At 38.3% G+C, this 25,056-nt stretch overlaps 2 protein-coding genes across 2 annotated transcripts in view; one reads left to right on the forward strand and one right to left on the reverse strand.

Annotated features, from left to right (window-relative positions):
- Positions 1-543: 543 nt before the first annotated feature.
- Positions 544-25,056, reverse strand: part of GCSAML (germinal center associated signaling and motility like) — a 59,592-nt gene continuing 35,079 nt past the window's right edge. Inside the window, exons 4-5 of the mRNA XM_047731770.1 lie at positions 1,704-1,732; positions 544-780 (exon numbers count right to left, since the gene is read on the reverse strand). Coding sequence (XP_047587726.1) covers positions 544-780; positions 1,704-1,732 — 266 coding nt within the window. The remainder of the gene's footprint in view (positions 781-1,703; positions 1,733-25,056) is intronic.
- Positions 2,857-3,946, forward strand: LOC125101104 (cyclin-dependent kinase 2-interacting protein-like). The gene has a single exon (XM_047731769.1). The coding sequence runs from the start codon at positions 2,870-2,872 to the stop codon at positions 3,314-3,316; it is 447 nt and encodes a 148-aa protein (XP_047587725.1). The 5' UTR covers positions 2,857-2,869; the 3' UTR covers positions 3,317-3,946.

Below are 25,056 nucleotides of genomic sequence, written 5' to 3' on the forward strand. Positions count from 1 at the left end.
ACAAGGGTCTTATATTTTAAAAGTTTATTGAGTAGATTACACCTCAAAAGTGAAATGGAAAATTATGAGTGGAAATATTTGGCATTTGAAATTTGGGGAACTGTGTTGGAATTGGATATTAGGTCATATATCTATGGATGTACATTGTCCTAGGAAGGTTCCACCATCTCCATGTCTTTAAACCTTATAAACAAAAAGATATAGAATACTCTATGTATTTTTGTCAATTTATATGGCTTTTTTTTTAATTTTATTTATTTATTTGAGAGAGAGACAGTGAGAGAGAGCGAGGAGAAGGTCAGAGGGAGAAGCAGACTCCCCATGGAGCTGGGAGCCCGATGTGGGACTCGATCCCGGGACTCCGGGATCATGACCTGAGCCAAAGGCAGTCGTCCAACCAACTGAGCCACCCAGGCGTCCCTCAATTTATATGGCTTAACCCAAACCACAGAGATGTCATGTTCCAAAGGTGCAGAAGCAATACCCTGTAGGTCAGTATTTTGTATCATCTTTATTAGTGTAAAATGATGAAGCATGAGATTTCTAGTGGGGAAGCACAAGTTCATAATCATGCTCGAGGGTACAGGAAGAAGGGCTAGTAACACATGTCATCTTAACAAGGGCATATTCTGTTTCTGACCCATTTCTAAATGGTTTCACTCTTTTTATGGTAGAGTCAATATTCTCATAACCATCATCATTGGAGCTCAGGGAGGGCCTCCGACAAGGTCTGTGGCTAATGATGGAGTAGCACAGTTCCTCAGAACCATTCTCATTTTCCTGCCAAGCACAAAAATAATATTAATAATAATAAATCAAGGATCTAGGACCATCCATCAAATTTGAATTAAGTGACTGCTCCTCCTTTCTTCTTGTTTGACAGTGATTTTACATATCGAGTGTCCAAAACACTTTCTCCAAATCCTGATATCTTACAGACTTCATTTTAGCAAATGTGTACTGTGCTCCAAGCTACTATTCATTATGTTTTCATTTCACTTCAAATAATAAAAGAGAAAAGAAGGATATTATTATCCTTCTGAATATCTAAAAAAAAAGGTAGTTGTTTTTATTGTCACACATATTCAGACATAATATATGCAATAATCATACCTCAAATAAGTAATTTATCAAACTACATAAAAATAAAGTTTTATAAGACAAATTAAAATTAAAATTTTGAGCTTAAATACATTCTCAGCTGCACTGGCCATAAAAGGAAAATGAAAACATTAAGATACTCTACTGTAATTAAATCAATAAAATGCTTGTGATGTACTATTAAAAGGAATAAACATTTTTATGTCTGTTAATTTCCACCATATTTGTAAATATAAATACTAATTCTTGGGCTTAAAAATTAGAAGGCAACATGGAAAACTGAAAAGAATTAATGTTTTATGGTTGTCAAATTATAAGTGTAAATTTATTTAATTTTATTTTTGTTATGATAGTTTTGAAAATTAAAATAATAAACTTCAGTAAAATTGGGTCAACAATAAGAATTTACTCGTCACTAAAATCAGTCAAAATACTGTTTTTAAAAAATTTTCTCTATTTCTCCATTAAAATTATAAAGAAAATTATTTAAAGCATAAAATACTTTGATAAGCTCATTCAGAAATTAAAAGAAATCCTGCAGCTATCCTTAAATTAAATCATCTATATTTTGACATTTATCACATAAATTAGTTTTTTATTACCTGATTAGAAGTAGATGAAGCATCTTTACCTGAAGGATTAAAAAAAAAAACCCTGTTTTTTTTTTTTGTTGTTTTTTTTTTTACTATCACAAGTTGAGGAAAAAGGGGAAAGGGATAAAATACAGTGATAAAACTACAAGGAAGTCCACCATTTAAGTATGTGACATCTCATATTATTATTGACGTTCTCAAGCTGAATGACAAAATCGGAAAGAAGATATGTGAATATATGTAAATATATGTTCAGGAAGCATTAATGTCATGTTTCTGTGTAATTTACTAAAATAAAGTAAATTTGCCAAATAAAAGCAGATTTCAGAATTGAGTAATGAAATTTTCTTCACAAACATGTCATGACTATAAAGTATGGCAAGTTCAAAGGAAGAACAATTACATATGTAATTTAAGATATAAATTCTATAAAGCTATCATAGGAAAGTCTTAATTCTTAAAGACAATCATTACAGAGGTAGATACTGAAGTAAAAGTATTAACTATTTCAAATTAAATACAAATATAAAGATTCAGGTTAATAGCATCTATAAGTGCTAAAGTAAATTATATTTTTGTTGTTAATCTGAAATACACAACTAGTAATTTTAGATAATTATTTATTTGTTAATATCCATTGTTTAAAGTTTATTTTTGTTTTCATTTCCCTTGCCTCAGGAGACATACCTAGAAAGAAGCTGCTATGGAAAATGTCAAAGAGGATAGAAAACTTAGAAGGCATATATGGAATCATAGAAGATATTTGCAAATGACATATTTGATAAAGGGTTAATATTTAAAATATAAGACTCAAAAATAAATAAAAATACTAATCTAATTACAAATGGGCAGAAGATATGAACAGAAATTTTTCCAAAGAGGACATGTAGATGGTCAACAGACACATGAAAAGATGTTCAACATCTCTCATCTTTAGCAAAAAGCAAATAAATACTACAGTGAAATATCACCTCACACTAGTCAGAATGGCTAAAATCAACAACACAAGAAACAAAAGGGGTTAGTGAGGATGTCGAGAAAAGGGAACCTTCTCTCACTGTTGGTGGGAATGCAATCTGGTGCTGCCATTGTGGAAAACAGTCTGGAGGTTCCTCAAAAAGTTAGTCTTCATTTTAAAGTATAAATAAAGTGTCGCCCGGGATATCTGCGGACGCATGGCAGCAAACACTCTTGGAAGTGCAACGCCCAGAAAACCTGTCTTATCTGTCAGAGAAAGAAAAATTAAGGACAATGCAGCTGATTGGCATAATTTGATCCTGAAATGGGAAACCCTCAATGACGCGGGCTTTGCTACTGCAAACGGCATTGCCAACCTGAAGATCCGGTTGCGGAGTGAAGATAAGACAGAGTTACAGAGCAGCAGTCCGGCTTCCAGGGAAGATACGGACAAGACGCTTCCAGAATATAGCAAGGAGCTCGAGACTCTGTGTGAGGAGCTGCAGACCACCTTGGAGGCTTTGGCCAAAATACAGATAAAAATGGAAAAGCTATCCTCGACCACCAAGGGGGTTTATGAGCTAGAGAACTACCATTACCGGGATGGGAGGCCTCGCCCCCCACTATTTCACACATGGCCCACAGCCCATTTCTCTGACATGTAGAATCCCATAGAGCTAACTGAGTGAGAGAGACCGGCTGGTGAAAACTACCTGCAGCCGTCGCCTGTGTTTGCAGACTGAGGATGGGACAGGCCACGGGATTCTTCCAGGCACAAGCACTAGGGTCTGACAACGTCCGCAGCCCAACCCTGGGGGCTCGAGTCTACCATTGGCTTCCCGCAGAACTGTGAGGAACTTGGTGCTACAGCACGGATGGGGTACGTGACCCAGGATGTGGCCCTCCTCTCATGGAGGCTGCAGCGTCCCAGCAACAGGGAAAGAGGCAAATATTCCAGTAAAGACCCTACACGACAGGGATGTCGTTTGGGAGAAAGTGAGCCTACCTCGCTGTGCAAAGTGTTGTGTCAGAAAGCACTGAAAGGCAACACTTCCTAGCGTCTCCTTCCTCTGCCCCTGGGGCACTCGCTGATGGCTCACTACCGTAAAGGCCGCCCCTCACACATCTCACAGCCAGGAAGCCCGCGTTTAGCACGTGGTGGAAAGGGTGTTCTGCTCCAGGCCGCCCTGCCCGGCAGGCTGTTGTCAGGAGCCCCAGAGGCAGGTGGGCAGGACTGGGCCCCCAGAACCACTGGCAGTTTTATGCTTCCGGCATACTTAAAAAAATAAATGCTCTTCAGGGCGCCTGAAAAAATATAAATAAATAAAGTATAAATAAAGTGTAAATATTGTTACTCTGGCTTTCTTCTGACATGCATTTGCATGATAAATGTTTCTCCAACCCCTCACTTTCAATTTCCAGGTATCTTTAGGTCTAAGATGAGTACCTTACAGGCAGCATATAAATAGGTCTTTTGTTTTGGTTCGTTTTCTCACTTTTAGAAACTATTTTCTGTCAACCTTATTTCAATTTTGGCTTTGTGGAGGAGCAGCTTAATACCACCAAGTGTTTCAGTGGCCTGGGCGGTGGGAGGTGCACACCAGTCTTCAGTGGCAGGCTGAGTGCTCTAGTCTTCAGTAGGGAACTGCTGAACAGGAACAGTGGGCACCTGCATGCCTTCAGACCACTTTGGGACCTCAGGATGAGTAGTGATGAACTCAGCAACTGGAGCAGTGTGTTTAACCCTGAAATTCCTCTTTGGTCACAGCCTTTTCAGCAGTGGCCTGATCTTTCTTTTCAATCTCTTCAGAATCTCTGTAAAAATAAAGATCAGGCACGAGCTTCCATGGTGTTCATGGGAAATGGTGCCACACATGTGCAGAACTTCGCCAGGGCCAACATCCCCCACATCAACCCACCTGTTGAGTGAGCTCCACTGTTGTTATAAGGGATGGCAATGTCCACATAGCACAGAGGAGAGTCTGTGTTACACAGGGCAGCTAACATAAGGTACCTCTGTGAGGGGCTTGGTCAGCCCTGGGATCTATAACCACCAGAAGTCTCAGCTCCCAGAAGGCTGTCTGGATCTGGTTAGTGAAAGTTCCAGGAGTGAAGCCACCAGAAATAGAAGTGGCTCTGGTAGCAGCAGCAAACTTCAGCATAGCTCACTGGCCAGTATTCCTGGATGTTAAGACACTGACATCAGCTGGGTTTTCAATGGCAAAATAGGCATGAGCTGCCAGCAGAAGCCTCTTCCATGTTCTCCTCAGATTCATGATATAGATGTCATCACTTTTCCTTTTGTAGATGTACTGTTGCATTTGGAAATCAAGGTTGGTGCCACATAAAAGGGTTCCTGTTACAAGGAATTTGAGGACAACTTCTTTTTTTTTTTTTAATTTATTTTTTTTTTAAAGATTTTTTTATTTTATTTTTTTTATTTATTTGACAGAGAGAGAGAGATCACAAGTAGACGGAGAGGCAGGCAGAGAGAGAGAGGGAAGCAGGCTTCTTGCTGAGCAGAGAGCCCGATGCGGGACTCGATCCCAGGACCCTGAGATCATGACCTGAGCCGAAGGCAGCGGCCTAACCCACTGAGCCACCCAGGTGCCCCTTGAGGACATCTTCTTCATTTATTTTCAGACATCAAGGGCTCTGGACTTTGTGATATTTTCCTTGTAAGTTATGGTGGGAACACAACCAATGCTGTAAGAACCCCTCCCTGGGTACAGTGGAAAGGGATGGGGCTTGTTTTTTGTTTTTGTTGTTGTCGTTTTGTTCTTTCTTAATATTCCAAAACCTATGTCTTTTGATTGGAGCATTTAGTCCATTTGCATTCAAAGTAATTAATCAAAGTAATTAGTGATAGATATGTATTTAGTCCCATTTATTACTTGTTTTGTGGTTGTTTCTGGAAACTTTCTCTGATCATTTCTTGTTTTTCTATTTTTTAGGCTTTGCTGATGTTCTTTAGTGATATATTTGGATTTCTTTCTCTTCATCCTTTGCATGTTCATTAGTTGTCTTTGATATATGGTTGGTATTACATTTGTATACAATCTTTTCTGCAAATAGCAGTCTATATTTAGTTGATTATCATTCAAGTTTGAATCCATTCTTTTCTTATTTACCCACACATTTGAAGTATATATTATTATATCTTATATCTTTTTTTTTTTTTTTTTGGTGTATGTTCCTTAGCTGATTTTTACAGAAACATTTATTTTTACTGCTTCTGCTTCCTGTCTTTATATTGTCACTTCTGATCTTTCCTTTCCGCTAAAAGCATCCTCTTTAATATTTCTTGCAGGACTGGTTTAGTGGTTATGAGCATCTTTCATATTTGTTTGGGAAACTATCTCCTCTTCCATTCTGAATAATAACTTTGTTGTACAGAATATTCTTGGCTGCATATTTTTCCCATTTAGCACATTGAATATATCATGGCACTTGCTTATGTCTTGCCAAGTTTCTGTTGAGAAATATAAAGCTAGACTTATGGGTCTTCTCTTGCAAACTAAGGACGTCTGTCTTGTTGCTTTTAAGATTTTTTTTCTTTGTTGTTATATTTTACAAATTTAATTACAATATGTCCTAGTATTGTTCTGCTGCTTTTGTTGATTTTGAAGGGAGTTCTGTGTGCCTCCTGGATCTGGACATCTGTTTCCTTCCCCAGATTAGGGAAGTTTTCAACTATTATTTCCACAAATAAACTTTCTTTGTCCTCTTCTCTCTCTCTCTTTTTCTTTTGTAAGATTTTATTTATTTATTTGAAAGAGAGTGAGAGAAAGAGCATGAGCTGGGGGAGGGGCAAAGGGAGAAGTAGTCTCCACGCTGAGCAAGGAGCCTGATGCAGGGCTCAATCCCAGGACTCTGGGATCATGACCTGAGCTGAAAGCAGTTGCTTAACCAACTGAACCACCCAGGTGGTCACCCTTTTTCTCTCTTTTCTTCTGGGACTCCTATAAGACAAATAATATGTTTGATAGAGTCACTGAGTTCCCTAGGTCTATTCTCCTTCTGCATAATTCTTCCTCCTCTCTTTTGTTCAGTTTCATTGCTTTCCACTACTTTGTCTTAGAGGCCATTAATTTATTGCTTTGCTTCCTCTAAGCTGCTGATCATTGAATCAGGTTTGTTTTTAATCTAATTTATTGTGCTCATCTTCTCTGACTGATTCATTTTTATGCTTTTTGTCTCTGTGGTAAGGGTCTCACTGATGTCTACTATTGTTTTCTCAACCCGATGTGTATCTGTATGATCATTGTCTTGGATCCTCTATCAGACATGTTGCTTATATCTATTTTACTTAGATCTCTGGATAAGTCGTCACATTGTTCTTTCCTTTGGGATAAATTCTTCTGTCTTTGAATTTTGTCTAATTTTCTGTCTTCTTTTGTTTGTTAGAAAAGCCAGTTATGTCTCCTGCTCCTGAAAATAATGACCTTGAGAAGAAGAGGTCATGTAGCATCTAGAACTTCAGGAAATGTCTCTGGTGTGTGCTGTGTATGCTCTGCTATTCTGTTTTTGGCTGCTGTGTCCTATAGGCCAGTTGCCTGCAGAGGCTTTCCTTGCCTGTTGTGGGCAGTATTTGGTCTCTGACTTGAATATGGTGAGTTTTAACTAGCTGTGCTCTAGTCTGCTTGTGTAATGAGACTTGACACCACCTCCACTGGAAGCGAGGCCCTGCAAAACTCCCTAGTTGGGAGACATGGTGTAGGGAGGGTTTTGCTGGTCTTCTGGGGAAGGGCCCACTGTACTGGAACTGAGGCAAGTATGACTGAGAAGTGCAGTTCCACCAGAGTACAGGTGTATGGGTCTTAGGGTAAGCAAGTTAAGCAGCCTGCATTGGGACTGCTGTGCTTCCCACAGATAGATCTGTATTTATGTTGAGGTGCAGAGGACAGAAATGGCACTGACATGCTCCATTTTTCCCAGAAGGGTATGTCCATGAATGCTCTTTCTCAGGGAAGTGCTAGGAGAGGAGCAAATAATCTCCCACCTGTGTGCCCTAGGTGTTCTCCAGATTGCTTCTTCCATGCTGTCTGCTCCCCAGTTATTTGCCTGCCTTCTCTTCAGGAGCAGCACAGTGTCTGCCAGTCTCTATTCCAGCCTAGACCTGGCCTTTAAAACTCCAAGCTTTAAGCCTTGCTGGTTGCAAGAACCTATGATATTCAGGCACTCCCATTTTCCAAGCCAATGGCTTTGGGGAAACATTCTTTTTGTAGGTTCCTCTATTTGATCCTTTCTCTCTCTTGCCCTTGTCTATGACCATGGCTCCCTCCCTTCCACAGCACCCATGATCTGTTTCTCCCCTAAACTACATCTTTACACTTCCTATCTTCTTAAAGGTGGCTTCTTCCTTCCCTTTAGTTGTTGAATATGTCCCATCAGTGTTCAAGTCTATTTCTGGGGTATTTAAGATGATTTGCTTGTTTTCTAACAATCGAGAATGAGGGTTGTCACAGAACACTAAATAGGGCAAAAATACCAATTTATAAGAGGAATATTGAGTAATTCTGAAATTTACCATTAATAACCTTGATAGTGACCCTCAGTATATACTAGATAAATTTAACAGATTATATAAAACAACAATATGTTAATTTCTCATAACTCACTATTTTTTAAAAATAAAATGTCATGTTCAATGAACCCATTTCATATATGGGACTGACTGATTTATTTATTCATTTACTTATTTATAAATGTATTTATATAAAATGATTTAATTAAATAAAATTTCAGTATTAATATTGTTTTATAACCATAAATTGAAGGATGTTCAATCTCACCTCTTATTCAACATGGTATTGGAAGTCTTAGCTGCAATAGTCAGACAAAAAAAAATAAAGCACATGCAAATCAGTAAGGAAGAAGTAAAACATTCACTACTTGCAGATAATATGATGTTCTACATAGAAAACCTGAAAGACTCACCCAAAAATCTGGTAGAACTAATAAACAAAGTCATTAAAGTTACAGGATACAAAATCAATGTACAGAAATTGGTTGCATTTCTATACATTGATAATGAAGCAGCAGAATCAATCTCATTTACAATTGCACTGAAATAAGATTGCACTGAAAATAAGATACCTAGGAATAAACCTGACCAGAGAGGTAAAAGATCTGTACTCTGAAAAATATAAAATACTGATGAAATAAATTGAAGAGGACACAAAAAAAATGAAAAGACATCCCATCCTCATGAATTACAAGAACCAATATTGTTAAAGTGTCTATACCGCACAAAGCAATCTACAGAATTAATGAAATCCCTATCAAATAACAACAACATTTTTCATAGAACTAGAACAATTTAAAATTTGAATGGAACTGCAAAAGACCCTGAGTTACCAAAGCAATCTTGAAACAGCAAAGCAAAGCTGGAGGCATCACAATTCTGGACTTTGTTGTATCATAGAGCTGCAGTAATCTGAGCAAAATGGTTTGGGCACATAAATAGACACACAGATCAATGCAACAGAACAGAGAACCCAGAAATAAGACTGCAATTATATGGTCGATTATTCTCACAAATCAGAAAGAATATCCATGAAAAAAAAACAGTCTCAACAAATGGTTTTGGGAAACTGGGCAGCAACATCCAAAAGAGTAAACTTACCAGTTTCTTATGTCATACACAAAAAATAAATTGCAAAATGGATTAAAGACCTAAATGTGAGTCCTGAAACCTAAAAATGCTAGAAGATAAGACAGGCAGTAACTTCTCTGACAGTTGTCATAGCAAATTTTTCTAGGTATGTCTCCTGAGGAAGGGAAACAAAAGCAAAAAATAAACTATTGTAACTTCATCAAATAAAAAGCTCTTATACAATGAGGGAAACAATCAACAGAAGTAAAAGGTGATCTACAGAATAAGAGAAGATATTTGAAAATGACACATCTGATAAAGGATTAGTATTGAAAATATAGAAGGAACTTATAAACTCAACACCCAAAAACAATAAGTCAATTTAAAAATGAGTAGAAGACACGAACAGACATGTCTGCAAAGAAGACATCCAGATGGCCAACAGAACAACTGAAAAACTGCTCCACATCACTCAGCATCAGTGGAAGTTCAAATCAAAACCACAATGAGATACCAACTCACACCAGTCAGAATGGCTAAAATTAACAAGTCAGGAAATGACAGATGTTGGTGAGGGATGCAGAGAAAGTGGAACCCTCCTACAACCGTTGGTGGGAATGCAAGCTGGTATAGCCACTCTGGAAAACAGCATGGGAGGTTCCTCAAAAAGTTGAAAATAGAGCTACCCTATGACCCAGCAATTGCACTACTGGGTATTTACCCTAAGATACAAATGTAGTGATCAGAAGGGGGATGTTCACCTGAATGTTTATAGCAGTACTTTCTACAATAGCCAAACTATGGAAAGAACCTAGATGTCCATCAACTGATGAATGGATAAAGAAGAAGTGGTATATATATACAATGGAATAATATGCTGCCATCAAAAGAAATGAAATATTGCCATTTTGCAAGATGGATGGAACTAGTGGGATTATCTGAGTGAAATAAGTCAAATCAGAGAAAGACAATTGTCATATGTTCTCTCTGATATGAGGAACTTCAGAGGGATGGGGGGGTTGTGGTATGTTAGGGAAGGATAAAATGAAACAAGATGGGATCAGGAGGGAGACAAACCATAAGAGGACTCTTAATCTCAGAAAATAAACTGAGGGTACTGGGGGGGTGGGAGAGTAGGGATAGGGTGGTTAGGTTATGGACATTGGGGAGGGTATGTGCTATGGTGAGTGCTGTGAAATGTGTAAGCCTGATGATTCACAGACCTGTACCCCTGGGGCAAAAATACATTGTATGTTAATAAAAATAATTTAGAAAAGATTAAAGCAGAAATTAATGATATAGAAATGAAAACCAACAGAATAGAATAATAAAACTAGGAGCTGTTTTTTTGTTTTTGTTTTTCCTCATTTCTTTTATTTAAATTCAATAAGTTGGAGTGGGATCTCTGAAAGAATTAACAAGATTAATAAACCTCTAGCCAGATTTATCAAAGAGAAAGGACCCAAAAAATAAAATCATAAATGAAAGAAGAGAAATCATAACCCACCCAAACACAAACAATTATAAGAGAATATTATGAGCAATCATATCAACAAATTAGGCAGTCTGGAAGAAATGGATACAGTCTTAGATACGAACTACAAAATTGAAACAGGAAGAAATAGAAAATCAGATCCATAGCCCACAAAGAAATAAATCAGTAATCAATAAAAATCTCTCAACAAACAAGAGTCCAGGGACAGATGACTTCCCAGAGGAATTCTACCAAGCCTTTGAAAAATAATTAATACCTATTCTTCTGAAACTGTTCCAAAAAATAGAAATGGAAGTAAAACTTCCAAACTCATTCTATGAAGACAGCATTACCTTGACCCCCAAATGAGACAAGTCTCCACCAAACAGGAAGAATTACAGATATAATCCCTGAAGAACATGGATTAAAATTCTCACCAAGATATAGCTAATGGGATCCAACAGTACATTAAAAGGATTATTCCACCATGACCAAGTGGGTGGATAAATTTCCTGGCTGCAGGGATGGTTCAACATCCTGAAATCATTGTGATACACCACATAAATAAAAGAAAGGATAAGAACCATATGGTCCTCTCAATACATGCAGTAAAAGCATTGAGAAAAATATAGCATTTTTTTCATTATAAAAACTCTCAACAAAGTTGGGATAGAGAGGGTACGTACCTCAAACACCATAAAGGCCATAGACAAAAGACCCCACAATAAATATCATTCTCAATGGGGAAACCTGAGTGCTTTCCCCTAAGGTCAGGAACATGATAGTATGTCCACTCTCATCACTGTTGTTCAACATAGTACTAGAGCCCTAGCCTCAGCAATCACATAACAAAAAGAAATAAAGACATCCAAATTGGCAAAGAAGAAGTCAAACTTTCACTTTTTGTAGATTACATGATACTTTATACAGAAAACCCAAAAGACCCCAGCCCTAAATTCCTAGAACTGATACAGAATTTCAACAAAGTTGCAGGATATAAAATCAACACACAGAAGTCTATTGCATTTCTATACACCAACAATGAAGAAGCAGAATGAGAAATCAAGGAATTGATCCTATGTACTATTGTACCAAAAACCATAAGATACCTAGGAATAGACCTAGCCAAAGAGGTAAAACATCTGTGCTCTGGAAACTATAGAATAATTATGAAAGAAATTGAGGAGGACACAAAGAAATGGAACAACACATCGTGCTCATGGATTGGAAGAACAAATATTGTTAAGACGTCTATACTACCCAAAGGAACCTACACATTTAATACAATCCCTATCAAAATAAACAGCAGCATTTTTCGAGAGAGCTAGAAATAACAATTCTAAAATTTGTATAAAACCAAAAAATAACCCAAATAACCAAAATAATGTTAAATGAAAAACCAAAAGTTGAAGGCATCACAATGCCAGGCTATCCAACCATATTACAATGCTGTAGATTGTACAAAGCGAACACATAGATCAATGGAACAGAATAGAGACCCCAGAAAGGGACCCACAACTCTATCATCAAATACCATCAAAAAAGCAGTAATGAATATCCAATGGAAAAAAAGACAGTATCTTCAACAAATGGTTTTGGAAAATTGGATGGCCATATGCAGAGGAATGAAAAAGGGAGTACTTTTTCACGCCATACAGAAAAAACAATTCAAAATGTATGGGGAAGACCTAAATTTGACAAAGGCACCCATCAAAATCCTAGAGGAGAACACAAGCAACAACCTTTTTGACCTCAGGTGCAGCAACATGTCTCCAAAGGCAAGGAAAACAAAGCAAAAAATGAACTATTGGATTTCATCAAGATAAAAATCTTTTGCACAGCAAAAGAAACAATGAACACATTAAAAGACAACCTATGGAATGGTAGGAGATATTGCAAATGACATATCAGATAAAGGGCTAGTATCCAAGATCTATTAAGGACTCATCAAAACTCAACACCCCAAAAAACAAATAATCCAATTCAATAAATGGGCAGATGACACAAAGGACATTTCTCCAAAGAAGACATATAAATGGCTTACAGACACATAATAGTTGTTCAACATCACTCATCATTAGGGAAATACCAAGCAAATTAAACCATAGTGAGATATCACCTAACCTCTGTCAGAATTGTTAAAATTAACAAACTCAGAAAACAACAGATGTTGGGGAGGATGCAGAAAAAGGGAAATCCTCTTAACTGTTGGTGGGAATGCTAACTGGTGAAGCCACTCTGGAAAATAGTAGGGAGGTTCTTCAAAAGAACTTCAAAAGTTTAAAATAGAATGATCTTAGGACCCAGTAATTAGAATACTTTGTATTTATCCAAAGGATCCAAATAGTGATTTGAAGGGACACATACACCCCAATGTTTATAGCAGCAACATACACAATAGGCAAAACATGGAAACAGCTAAGATGTCCATCAACAAATGAATGGTTAAAGATGTGGTGTATATATACAATGAAATATTACTCAATCATCAGGAAGAATGAAATCTTTCCATTTGCAATGATGTGTGTGTAAAAATTATGCTAAGGTATTATGGGTATTAATGCTAAGCAGAATAAGACAGTCAGAGAAAGACAAATACCATTTGATTTCACTCATATGTGGAATTTAAGAAAACAGAGGAACATAGGGGAAAGGAAGGAAAAATAAAATAAGATGAAAATAGGGAGGGAGACAAACTATTAGAAACTCTTAACTATAGGGAACAAATTGAGGGTTGCTGAAAGGGATTGGGTGGAGGGAAGAGGTAATTGGATGATGGACATTAAGGAAGGCACTTGATGAAATAAGCACTGGATATTGTATGCAGATGATGAATCACTAAACATTAGCCCAAAATTAAAATACACTATATGTTGAGGAGGAGGGGGAAGATGGCAGAGAAGTAGAAGACTCTGTTTAAATTGCTCCCCTAAACTCAGCTAAATATCAACCAGAACACTCTGAATACCCAGGAAATCAGCCTGAGATGTAAGATTATACACTTCTGGATCTCTATGGGGGCAGAAGACGTCAGTGGAGAGGTAAAGTAGAGAGGGAACACTTGGACTGATATCAGAAGATAAACGGATGAGGAGGGAGCCACCAGAAGTGACCCACTGGAAAGTAATGCATCAATACAAAAGTGCCCTGTGGTTGGGGACCAGTATTAACTTGGAGTATGGTTAAAAGCACTCAAAAAAAGCAAAAGATCTTAAGGGCTAACTGGTGGGATCAGTTGGGGATGGCATGGGCTTAAGCCCACGGACCCAGGATGGCCACCACAGGCAACCACCATGCCAGAGATAGTGTGGCGGAGCCTCTGTGGTGCCTGAGCTCACGGCTTTCTGCTGTTTGCACCACTGCTTGGCTGGGCACACTCCTGCCTGTGCCTGAGAGAGCCTGATGTGTGCACTAGCCAGCAGTCTCTAGGACTGGCCAAGGGTCTGCACACTCCCAGACCATGCCTAAAAGGACCCTGTGTGATCTCTGGTCAGGTTAGCCTTCTTGACCGCATGGCAGCAGAGTCTGAGAGCACCCTGCATGGGCCTGGACTCCAGAAACCAGTCTCGGCAAAGGTGGCCATTGGAAATGGGTTCCCTGAACCAATATCGCTCATGGTTTTAGTGGCACAGGGGTGCAGAGACAAGTGGGCACCTCCAGCGACCACTGACACAGTGACTAAGGGTGTAAACCACCTGTAGGACGTTGTGCCATTCACCAGAGTTTGCAGAGGGGGAGTCTGTATGTTCTGGACCACCCAAAAGAGAGCAGACTGAGGCTTCTCTCTGAGGTGGAGGCTTGGGTGCAGTTTGCTTTACACCAAACCTCCAAAAAGCCACAAAAACCTACCAAAAAACAAAAACCTCCAGGGAATGAAAGCCTGAAAAACTGGTTTCCACATAGCCCAGACCCTTGGGAGGGGACAGGGTGACTCAACCCAAGCAAGACTGACTAATAAAAAATGCAGCAGGACCCTCCCCCAGAAGGCAAGCCAAAAGAACGAGAGGACAACCACCATAGGGTCCCCATAAAACTGTAAAACCCCCAAATCAGGGGGAAACAACGTATTAAGCTCACGGTATTAACCTAAAACCTGTATATTTCATAGTTACAACTTTTTTTTTTTTAAATTCATTCTACAATTGTTGTTCTTTTAATTTTTTTAACCTACTTACGTTACAACTAGAGGTTTAATACAGCATATTCCATAATAACATTTTAACTTGAACTTATTGAATACATACACATGTGTTTTTCTTTTTTCTTTTTTTTTCTAATATACATATAAGCTTCAAAGTAATCCATTTTCCCTATTCAATACTACCCCTATATATAAACCAGTTTTAATCTCCCTTTATCTCTGGAAAGTTGAGTACTTTAACAAAGATATCAAGATACACCCAGGAAGAATCAAAATAACCTTCCTCTCCCACACAAAATTTATTAACACCCTCCCATCTTTTTCTTCTGTCAGTGTTTCTGTGTATACGTTTTTGTTCTGGTATTATATAAATCTTAGTCTTGGGGTTCATTTTGGCTGTTTTATTTTATTTTTTTTTTCTTTTCATTTACTTTTGTCGGTCTTTCTGTTTGTCTGCTTTTGTTTCCATACCTTATAAATCTTACTTTGGGGGCTCATTCTGCCTGGGTTTTCTCTTTCTTTCTCTCCCCCTTTTTCTTTTCTCTTTCTTTTTTGGCGGTGACTTCCAAATGCTCTGAAACTTTCCAGGGTGCACCTTGCCTGGATTGTGATTAATATATTCAGCTGTAGATCCCTTCAACCACCTCTCACCAAAATGCCTCGAAGGAGGAACACCCAACAGAGGAAAAATTCAAATACTGTGCCCTCTGCCACAGAACTAGTGTATATGGACATAAACAGTATGTTGGAAAGGGAATTCAGAGTAACAATTATCCAGGCATTAGCTAGGTTGGAGAAAACCATTAGTGACAGCATAGAATCTCTAAGGGCAGAAAAGAGAGCTGACCAGGCAGAAGTTAAAAACACTATCAATGAGATCCAATCTAATCTAAATACTCTAACAACTAGGGTAATCAAGGCAGAAGATAGAATTAGTGATCTATAGGACAAACTGATAGAGAAAAAGGAACAGGAGGAGGCATGGAACAAACAGTTTAGAAGCCATGAAAAAAGAATCAGGGAAAGAACTGACCCCATGATACATTCTAACATCAGAATTATTGGGATCCCTGAGAGAGTGGAGAAAGAGAGAAGACTAGAAGATATAATTGAACAAATTCTGGATAAAAATTTTCCCAATCTGAGGAGTGAAACAAACGTTCAAGTCCTAAAGGCAAAAAGAACACTCACTGGATCAACGAATCTAGAAAGACCTCAACACATTTGATAGGAAGAATCACGAATCATAATTTTAGACCCAAAGTGCTTCTGAGGGCATCTAGGGAGAAGAGATTCCTTATGTACAGAGGAAGTTCCATCAGAATAATGTCAGACTTATCCACAGAAACCTGGCAAGCCAGAAAGGTATGGCAAGGCATATTCAGGGCACTAAACGAGAAGAACATACAGCCAAGAATACTTTATCCAACAAAGTTGGCATGCAAAATGGATGGAGAAATAAAGAGCTTCCAAGACCAGCAAGGTTTAAAAGAGTATGTGATCATACAGCTGGAACTACAAGAAATATTAAGTGGGATTCTATAAAAGAAGAAAGAACTCAAGAGTAACATAGAACAGAAATTTACAGAGATAATCTATAGAAACAAGGACTTCTCAGGCAACATGATGTCAATAAAAACTTATCTTTAAATAATCACTCTCAACGTGAAGGGCCTGAATGCTCCCATAAAATGGTACAGGGTTGCAGACTGGATAAAATGACAGGACCCATCCATATGCTGTGTACAAGACACATGTAGAACCTAAAGAAACATTCACACTGAAAGTGAAAGGATGGAGAACCATCTTGTACGTCAACAGGCCTCAAAAGAAGGTTGGGGTAGTGATTTTGATAACAGATAAATTAGATTTTAAAATAAAGACTGTAGTCAGAGATATAGAAGGACATTATATCATTCTTAAAGGGTCTATCCACCAAGAAGATCTAACAATTGTAAATATTTATGCCCCCAATATGGGAGCAGCCAACTACATAAGACAACTGTTAATCAAGATAAAGAGTCATATTGATATGAATGCATTAATAGTAGGGGATCTTAACACACCACTCTCAGTAATAGATTATCCAGGCAGAAACTCAATAAAGAAACAAGAGCTTTAATGACACATTGGACCAGATGGACCTCAAAGATATATACAGAACATTCCAACCTAAAATTACTCATTCTTCTTGAGCACACATGGAACGTTCTCCAGAAGAGACTACATACTGGGTCACAAATCAGGGCTCAACCAATACCAAAAGATTGAGATTATTCCCTGCATATTCTCAGACCTACAGTGCTTTGAAACTGGAACTCAACCATAAGAAAAGGTGTGGAAGGAATTCAAACGCTTGGAAGCTAAAAACTACCCTACTTAAGAATGTTTGGATCAACCAGGAAATCAAAGAACTTAAACAATTCATGAAAACCAATGAGAATAAAGACACATTGGTCCAAAACCTATGGGATACAGCAAAGGCTGTCCTAAGGGGGAAATACATAGCCATCAAGCCTCCCTCAAAAAAATTAAAAAATCCAGAATACATAAAATATCCTTTACACCTTAAAGAACTGGAAAACCAACAACAAATTAAGCCAAACATACACAAGAAGGGAAATAATTAAGATTACAGCAGAGATCAATGAGATAGAAACTAGAGATACAGTAGAACACATCAATGAAACTAGAAGCTGGTTTTTTGAAATGATCAATAAGATTGATAAAACATTGGCCAAATGAAGCCAAATGAAAAGAGAGGGGACACAAATTAATAAAATAAATAAATAAATAAATAAATAACTAAATAAATAAATAAATAAATAAAATAACAAAATAATAAAATAAAATAATAAAGAATGAAAGGGGAGAGATCACGACTAGCATCAAGGAAAAATAAATAATTATCAGAAATTATTATCAACAGTTATATGCCAATATGTTAACCTACCTAGAAGAAATGGTTGCATTCCTGGAAACCTATAAACTTCCAAGACTGAATCAGGAAGAAATTAACAACCTGAGTAGACTAATATCTAGTAACGAGATTGAAGCAGTGATCAAAAACCTCCCAAAAAACAAGAGCCCAGGACCTGATGGATTCCATGGGGAATTCTATCAAGCACTTGAAGAAGAAATAATACCTATTCTCCCAAGCTGTTTCAAAAAATAAAAACAGAAGGAAAACTCCCAGACTCTTTTTATGAAGCCAGCATTAGGCTGATCCCCAAACCAGCTAAAGACCCCAGCAAAAAGGAGATTTGTAGACCAATACCTAATGATATTATCTATCTAATATCTAATCTATCTAATGGTATTATCTATCTAATATCTAATTATATCTGATGAATATGGATGCCAAGATTCTCAATTAGATTCTAGCTAATAGAACCCAACAGTACATTAAAAAAGATTTTCCACTGAGTGGGAGGAGATAAGATGGCAGAGAAGTAGGAGGCACTGTTTCAACTGGTCCCCAAAGTGAGCTGATTACCTACCAAAGAACTCTGATGACCTATGAAATCAGCCTGAGATTAGCATTATACACTCTGGATCTCTATGGGGGCAGAAGACACCAGTGGACAGGTAAAGTGGAGTGGGAACATCGACTAATATCTGAAGATATACAAAAGGGGGAGGGAGCCACCAGAAGTGACCCACTGGAAAGTAATACCCCAATATGAGAGTGCCCTATGATTGGGGACCAGTATTAACTTGGAGTCTGGTTGAAAGCACTCAAAAAGAGCAAAAGATCTTAAGGAACAATTGGTGGAATTGGGCGGTTAGGGACAGGGAATAAAGCCCACTGACCCAGGATGGCCAGCATGGGCAGGGAACCAGAGAGTACAGTGAAGAAGCCAGGTCTTGGCCCCTGAGCCACCAGTGTGCCTGAGAGCGTCTGGGTGGCAGCACCTGTGAGGGAGTCTGATGTGGATGCCAGCCGGCACTCTCTAGAACCACAGCCATTTGTGCTCTACACATGTGCTGCGAGACCATGGTCTGAGTTGCACTCCACATTCTCCCCTAAGAGAGGCCCATACAAGCACTAGCCAGTGCTCTCAGGACTGGGAGATTCTGAACACTCTCAGGTGGGCCAGCATGAAAATCTCTGTGTGCTCTCTGGTTGGGACCTCTCTGGTGGTCTGGACTTGCCCAGACAGCCGCAGCTAGTATTTCTTGTAGTTTTGGGTACAAGTGGGTGTTCCTGTGACCCCAGAGACCATGACTGGGGACGTGCTCTGCCAGTGGAAGAGGGGGAATTTATGTGCTCTGGAGCACCCAGAGGGGAATAGACTGAGGCTTCTCTCTCAGAGGGAGGTCTGGGAGTAATTTGCTTTCCTCTAAACCTCCAAAGAACCACTAAAAGCTGCCAAGGAGAGAACCAACCAACCAACAAACAAAAAACCCTCCAGAGAACAAAAACCTGAAAAACCAGTTTCCTCAGAGCCCAGCCCCTCGATGGGGGTAGGAGGACTCAACTCTAGCAAGAATTCCTGAAAACCCTCCCCCAGAAAGCCAGCCAAAACAAACAAACAAACAAACAAACAAACAAACAAAAAACAAGAGGACAACCACCACTACTCATCAATACAACTTTTATTTTTAATTCATTCCCACTATTCTGGTTCTTTTCTTTTCTTTTTAAATATAACTTTTTAACTTATTTAGCAACACAATGAGATGTTCAGTACATCAAATTCCATAATAACCTTTTTTAAAAGATTTTATTTATTTATTTGTCAGAGAGATAGAGAGAGTACAGGCAGGCAGAGTGGCAGGCAGAGGCAGAGGGAGAAATGGGCTCCCCACAGAGCAAGGAGCCCAATGCAGGAATCAATCCCAAGGCTCTGGGATCATGACCTGAGCCGAAGGCAGCCGCTTAACTGACTGGGCCACCTGGGCATCCCCCATAATAACCTTTTAATCTGAAATTCTCTGATATATATACCTGTGTTTTTCTTTTGCTTTCCTATTTTTTTTAATTTATTTTATTTTATTTAATATTCATATAGAGAAAAGCTTCATGGTAATCCCCTTTCCCCAATCAGTGCTAACCCTATATGTAAACCAGTTTTAATCCCCCTTTATCTTAAGAAAGTTCAGTTCTTTAACAACAATATGAAGATACATCCAGGAAGAATCAAAATAAACTTCATTGCCCACACTAAGAATTTATAACCACCCTCCCACCTTTTTTTCTGTCAGTGTTTCTGTGTATTTGTTTTTGTTCTGGTAGTATATAAATCTTATACTTGGGGTTCATTTTGACTGGGTTTTTAATTTTTTTTTCTTCTCTTGTCATCTACTTTTGTTGGTCTTTTTTTTTTTTTTTTTTTTTTTTTGGTCTGTTTTTGTTTGTATACTTTATAAATCTTACCTTTGGGGCCCATTCGGGCTGGGCCCTCTCTTTTATTTTTCTTTCTTTTTTCCCCTGCCTCTTTCTCTCTCTCTCTCTCTGTCTCTTTTTCTTCTTTCTTTCTTTTTGGTGGGGACTCTCGATTACTCAAAAGCATTCCAAAGTACATTTTGCCTGCACCACGGTAGATACATTCAGATACACATCCGTTCAGCCATCTCTCACCAAAATGGCAAGGAGGAGAAATGTTCAACAGAGGAAAGATTTAGAGAATAGGCCCTCTCCATCAGAGCATTTGGATATGGACATAGAAAGTATGTTGGAAAGGGAATTCAGGCTAACAATTATCCAGGCAATAGCTAGGTTGGAGAAAGCTTTTGATGATAAAATGGAATTGATTAGTGCAGGAGTGAAAGCCACCAGGGATGATGTTCACAATGTGCTCAATGAGTTCCAATCTAATCTAAATTCTCTAAAAGCTAGGGTAACTGAGGCAAAAGATAGAATTAGTGATCTGGAGGGCAAAATGAGAGAAAAAGGATAAGGAGGAAGTCTGGAACAAACAGCTTAGAAAACATGAAAACAGAATCAGGGAAATAAATGACACCATGAAACGTTCCAACGTCAGAATTACTGGAATCCCTGAGGGGGAGGAGAAAGAAAGAGTACTAGAGGATATAGTTGAACAAATTCTCCATGAAAGTTTCCCAGTCTGGCAAATGGAACCAGCATTCATGTTCTAGAGGCAGAAAGGTCTGTTCCCAAGATCATAGAATCTAGAAAGACCTCGAGACACCTGATAGTGAAAATGATGAATCATAACTGTAGAGAGGAGCTCGTGAAAGCAGCTATGTCAAAGAAGCTCCTTACGTACAGAGAAAAGCCCATCAGAATAACGTCAGACCTGTCCACTAAAACCTGGTAAGCCAGAAGGGGCTAGCAAGATGTATTCAGGACACAAATGAGAAGAACATGCAGCCAAGAATACTTTATCCAGGAGGACTGACATTCAAAATGGATGGAGAGATAAAGAGCTTCCAAGACCAGCAAGGTTTAAAAGAGTATGTGACCACCAAGCCTGCCCTGTAAAAAATATTAAGGGGAGGAGTGCTATAAAAGAGGGAAAAATCCAAGAATATCATTGAACAGCAGCATATGGAGACAATCTATAGAAACAAAGACTTCACAGATAACACGACATCAATAAAAACATATCTCTCAATAATCACTGTAAACATGAATGGCCTAAATGCTCCCATAAAATGGCAAAGCATTGCAGATTGGATAAAATGACAAGACCCATCCATATTTGTCTATAAGAGATCCATTTTGAACTTAAGGATACACCCAGACTGAAAGTGAAGGGATGGAGAAGCATCTTTCATGCTAATGGACCTCAAAGGAAGGCTGGGGTAGTGATTCTCATATCAGATAAATTAGATTTTAAACTAAAGACTGTAGTCAGAGATACATAAGGACACTACATCATTCTTAAAGGGACTATCCACCAAGAAGATCTAACAATTGTAAATATTTATGCCCCCAATACGGTAACAGCCAATTACATAAGTAAGTTGTTAATCAAGATAAAGAGTTATATTAATATGAATACATTAATAGTAGGGGATCTTAATACACCACTCTCACTAATAGACTGATCATCAAAGCAGAAAATCAACAAAGAAACAAGAGCATTGAATGACACATTGAACCAGATGGGCCTCATAGATACATACAGAACATTCCACCCTAAAACAACAGAATACTCATGCTCCTCAAAAGCACATGGAATGTTCTCCAGAATAGACCACATACTGGGACACAAATCAGGGCTCAACCAATACGAAAAGATTGAGATTATTCCCTGCATATTCTCAGATCATAGTGCTTTGAAACTGGAGCTCAATCACAAGGAAAAGTTTGGGAGGAATTCAAACACCTGGAAGAGAAAGACCACCTTGATTAAGAATGCTTGACTCAACCAGGAAATCAAAGAAGAATGTAAACAATTCATGGAAACTAATGAGAATGAAGACACATTGGTCCAAAATCTATGGGATACAGCAAAGGCTGTTCTAAGGGGGAAATACATAGCCATCCATTTCTCCCTCAAAAAAATTGAAAAATCCAGAATACACCAGCTGTCTCTACACCTTAAAGAACTGGAGAATCAAAGGCAAATTAAACCAACACCACACACAAGAAGGGAAATAATCACCTTAGAGCAAAGCTCAATGATATAGAAACTAGAGATACAGTAGAACGCATGAATGAAACTAGAAGCTGATTTTTTTGAAAAAATAATCAGTAAGATCAATGAACCATTGGCCACACTAATCCAAAAGAAAAGAGAGAAGGCCCAAATTAATAAAATTATGAATGAAAAGGGAAAAATCACAACTAACACCAAGGAAGTAGAAACAATCATCAGAAATTATTATCAACAGTTATATGCCAATATTTTAAGCAACCGAGATGAAATGGATGCATTCCTGGACAACTATAAACTTCGAAACTTGAACCAGGAAGAAATTGACAACCTGAATAGACTGATATCTAGTAATATGATTGAAGCAGTGATCAAAAACCTTCTAAAAAACAAGAGCCCAGGACCTGACAGATTCCCAGGGGAATTCTACCAAACTTTCAAAGAAGAAATAATACCTATTATCCAGAAGCTGTTTCAAAAAATTGAAGCAGATGGAATACTTCCAGACTCTTCTTATGAAGCCAGCATTATCCTGATCCCCAAACCAGGAAAAGACCCCACCAAAGAGAATTTCAGACCAATATCACTGATGAATATGGATGCTAAGATTCTCAACAAGATCCTAGCAAACACGATCCAACAGCACATTAAAAAGATTATCCACCATGACCAGTTGGGATTCATCCCTCAGTTTCAAGGATGGTTCAACATCTGCAAATCAATCAGTGTGATAGAACAAATCAATAAGAGAAGAGAGAAGAACCACATGGCCCTCTCAATTGATGCAGAAAAAGCATTTTACAAGATACAGCATTTGTTCCTGGTTAAAAACGCTTCAAAGTATAGGGATAGAGGGAACATTCCTCAACTTCATAAAATCCATCTATGAAAAACCCATAGCAAATATTATCCTCAATGGGAAAAAGCTCATAGCCTTCCCATTGGGATCAGGAACATGACAAGGATGCCCACTCTCGCCACTCTAGTTCAGCATAGTATTAGAAGTCCTAGCAACAGCAATCAGACAACAAAGAGAAATAAAAGGTATCCAAATTGGCAATGAAGAAGTCAAACTCTCTCTCTTCACAGATGACATGATACTTTATATGGAAAACCCAAGACTCCACCTCCAAACTACGAGAACTCATACAGCAATTCAGTAATCTGGCAGGATATAAAGTCAAAGTACAGAAATAAGGGTGCTTTGTTATGCACTAACAATGAAAATACAGAAAGGGAAATTAAGGAATCAATTCCATTTTATATAGCACCAAGAACCATAAGATACCTGAGAATAAGCCTAACCAAAGAGGTAAAGGATCTGAATTTGAGGAACTACAAAACACTCATGAACAAAATTGAAGAAGACACAAAAAGATGGAAGACCATTCCGTGCTCATGGATTGGAAGAATAAACATTGTTAAAATGTCTATACTGCCTAGAGCAATATAAACTTTCAATGCCATTCCAATCAAAATTCCACCAGCATTTTTCAAAGAGCTGGAGCAAAGAATCCTAAAATTCATATGGAATCAGAAGAAACCCCGAATTGCTAAGGAAATGTTGAAAAAGAAAAACAAAACTGGGGGCATCACGTTGCCTGATATCAAGCTTTACTACAAAGTTGTGATCACCAAGACAGCAGAGTACTGGAATAAAAATAGACACATAGACCAGTGCAACAGAGTAGAGAGCCCAGATATGGACCCTCAACTCTATGGTCAAATAATCTTCTACAAAGCAGGAAAAAATATACAATAGAAAAAAGAAAGTCTCTTTAATAAATGGTGCTGGGAAAATTGGACAGCTGTATGTAGAAGAATGAAACTCAACCATTCTCTTATGCTGTACACAAAGATAAACTCGAAATGGATAAAAGACCTCAACGTGAGACAGGAATCCATCAGAATCATAGAGGAGAACACAGGCAGTAACCTCTTCAACATTAGCAACAACATCTCCTTTCACGACATATCTTCAAAGGCAAAGGTAACAAAAGCAAAAATGACCTTTCAGGACTTCATTAAGATTCAAAACTTCTGGGGGTGCCTGGGTGTCTCAGTGGGTTAAAGCCTCTGCCTTCACCTCAGGTCATGATCCCGGGGTCCTGGGATCGAGCCCCACATCAGGCTCTCTGCTCAGCCAGGGCCTTGGTTTCCCCTCTCTCTCTGTCTGCCTCTCTGTCTACTTATGATCTCTTTCTCTCTGTCAAATAAATAAATAAATAAATAAATAAATAAATAAAATCTTAAAAAAAAATCCAAAACTTCTGCACAGTAAAGGAAACAGTCAACAAAACAAAGAGGCAACCCACAGAATGGGAGAAGATATTCAGAAATGACACTACAGACAAAGGGTTCATATCCAAGATCTGTAAAGATCACCTCAACCTCAACACCCAAAAAGAGATGATCATGTCAGAAAATGGGCAGAAGGCATGAACAGACATTTCTTCAAAGAAGACATGCAAATGGCTAGTGGACACATGAAAAAAATGTTCATCATCATTAGTCATCAGGGAGATTCAAATAAGAACCACATTGGGTGCCACCTTACACAAGTTAGAATGGCCAAAATTAACAAGAGAATAAACAACGTGTGTTGGAGAGGATGTGGAAAAAGG

This window comes from Lutra lutra, chromosome 5 (genome assembly GCF_902655055.1).
Source record: "Lutra lutra chromosome 5, mLutLut1.2, whole genome shotgun sequence".
Lineage (NCBI taxonomy): Eukaryota > Metazoa > Chordata > Mammalia > Carnivora > Mustelidae > Lutra > Lutra lutra.

Coding starts and splice junctions, on each gene's coding strand:
- LOC125101104 (XM_047731769.1), top strand. CDS start 2,870: ATGGCAGCAAACACTCTTGGAAGTGCAACGCCCAGAAAACCTGTCTTA.